Source organism: Bison bison, unplaced genomic scaffold, assembly GCF_000754665.1.
Source record: "Bison bison bison isolate TAMUID 2011002044 unplaced genomic scaffold, Bison_UMD1.0 scf7180017864375, whole genome shotgun sequence".
In the NCBI taxonomy this organism is placed as follows: Eukaryota; Metazoa; Chordata; class Mammalia; order Artiodactyla; family Bovidae; genus Bison; species Bison bison.
In genome coordinates this window covers 5,785,490-5,786,063 of record NW_011494947.1, presented here as the reverse complement: position 1 = coordinate 5,786,063, position 574 = coordinate 5,785,490, and the positions used below count along the sequence as shown (strand labels likewise).

Below are 574 nucleotides of genomic sequence, written 5' to 3'. Positions count from 1 at the left end.
GCGGGGGGCGGCTGGGGCACAGGCCGGGCGGCGGGCACCCGCTGGCAGTGCTCCTCCAGCTGGGCAATGATCTCAGACTGGTTGTGGGCCAGCGTGGCCAGATGCTGGTACTTGTGCTCCAGGTCCTTGTACTTGCTGGCCAGCTGCAGCATGTCAGCCGTCTGGTTGAGGATGCGGTTCTCCAGCTGCGAGAGCTCGAGCGCGTTGTCCCGCTTGCGGATGATCTCGTGCAGGAGCTGCATGTAGAGCTGGGTGACCCGTGAGTTCATGTTGCGGCTCTCCTTGCGTAGCAGCTTCACCTCGCTCACGATGCCGCCGTCCACCTCCACCAGCTGCTGCAGCGTCTCAATCTGCCGCTTCTGCTTGAGCAGCTCGTTGTTGAGCAGCTCCAGCTCCTGCTTGTGCACCCTGTTCTCCAGGAGCACCTCGGGCTCCTTGGAGTTGACGCAGATGGCGCCCGTGACCCGCTGCTGGGGCACGATGAAGGTGTAGGTACACTTGTCTGGGGACTCGCCGGCTCGCTTGTACCTGTTCAGGTAGACGAACTCGCCAGGTGAACCCTCCTCGGTGCCCT

At 63.4% G+C, this 574-nt stretch overlaps 2 protein-coding genes across 7 annotated transcripts in view; one reads left to right on the top strand and one right to left on the bottom strand.

The window, feature by feature from the left end:
- The window catches only part of RALGPS1 (Ral GEF with PH domain and SH3 binding motif 1), a 201,971-nt gene that overhangs the window by 80,163 nt on the left and 121,234 nt on the right, over positions 1-574 (top strand). The gene's annotated exons all lie outside the window — the stretch shown is intronic.
- Positions 1-574, bottom strand: part of ANGPTL2 (angiopoietin-like 2) — a 36,637-nt gene that overhangs the window by 22,096 nt on the left and 13,967 nt on the right. Inside the window, exon 3 of the mRNA XM_010856924.1 lies at positions 1-572. Coding sequence (XP_010855226.1) covers positions 1-572 — 572 coding nt within the window. The remainder of the gene's footprint in view (positions 573-574) is intronic.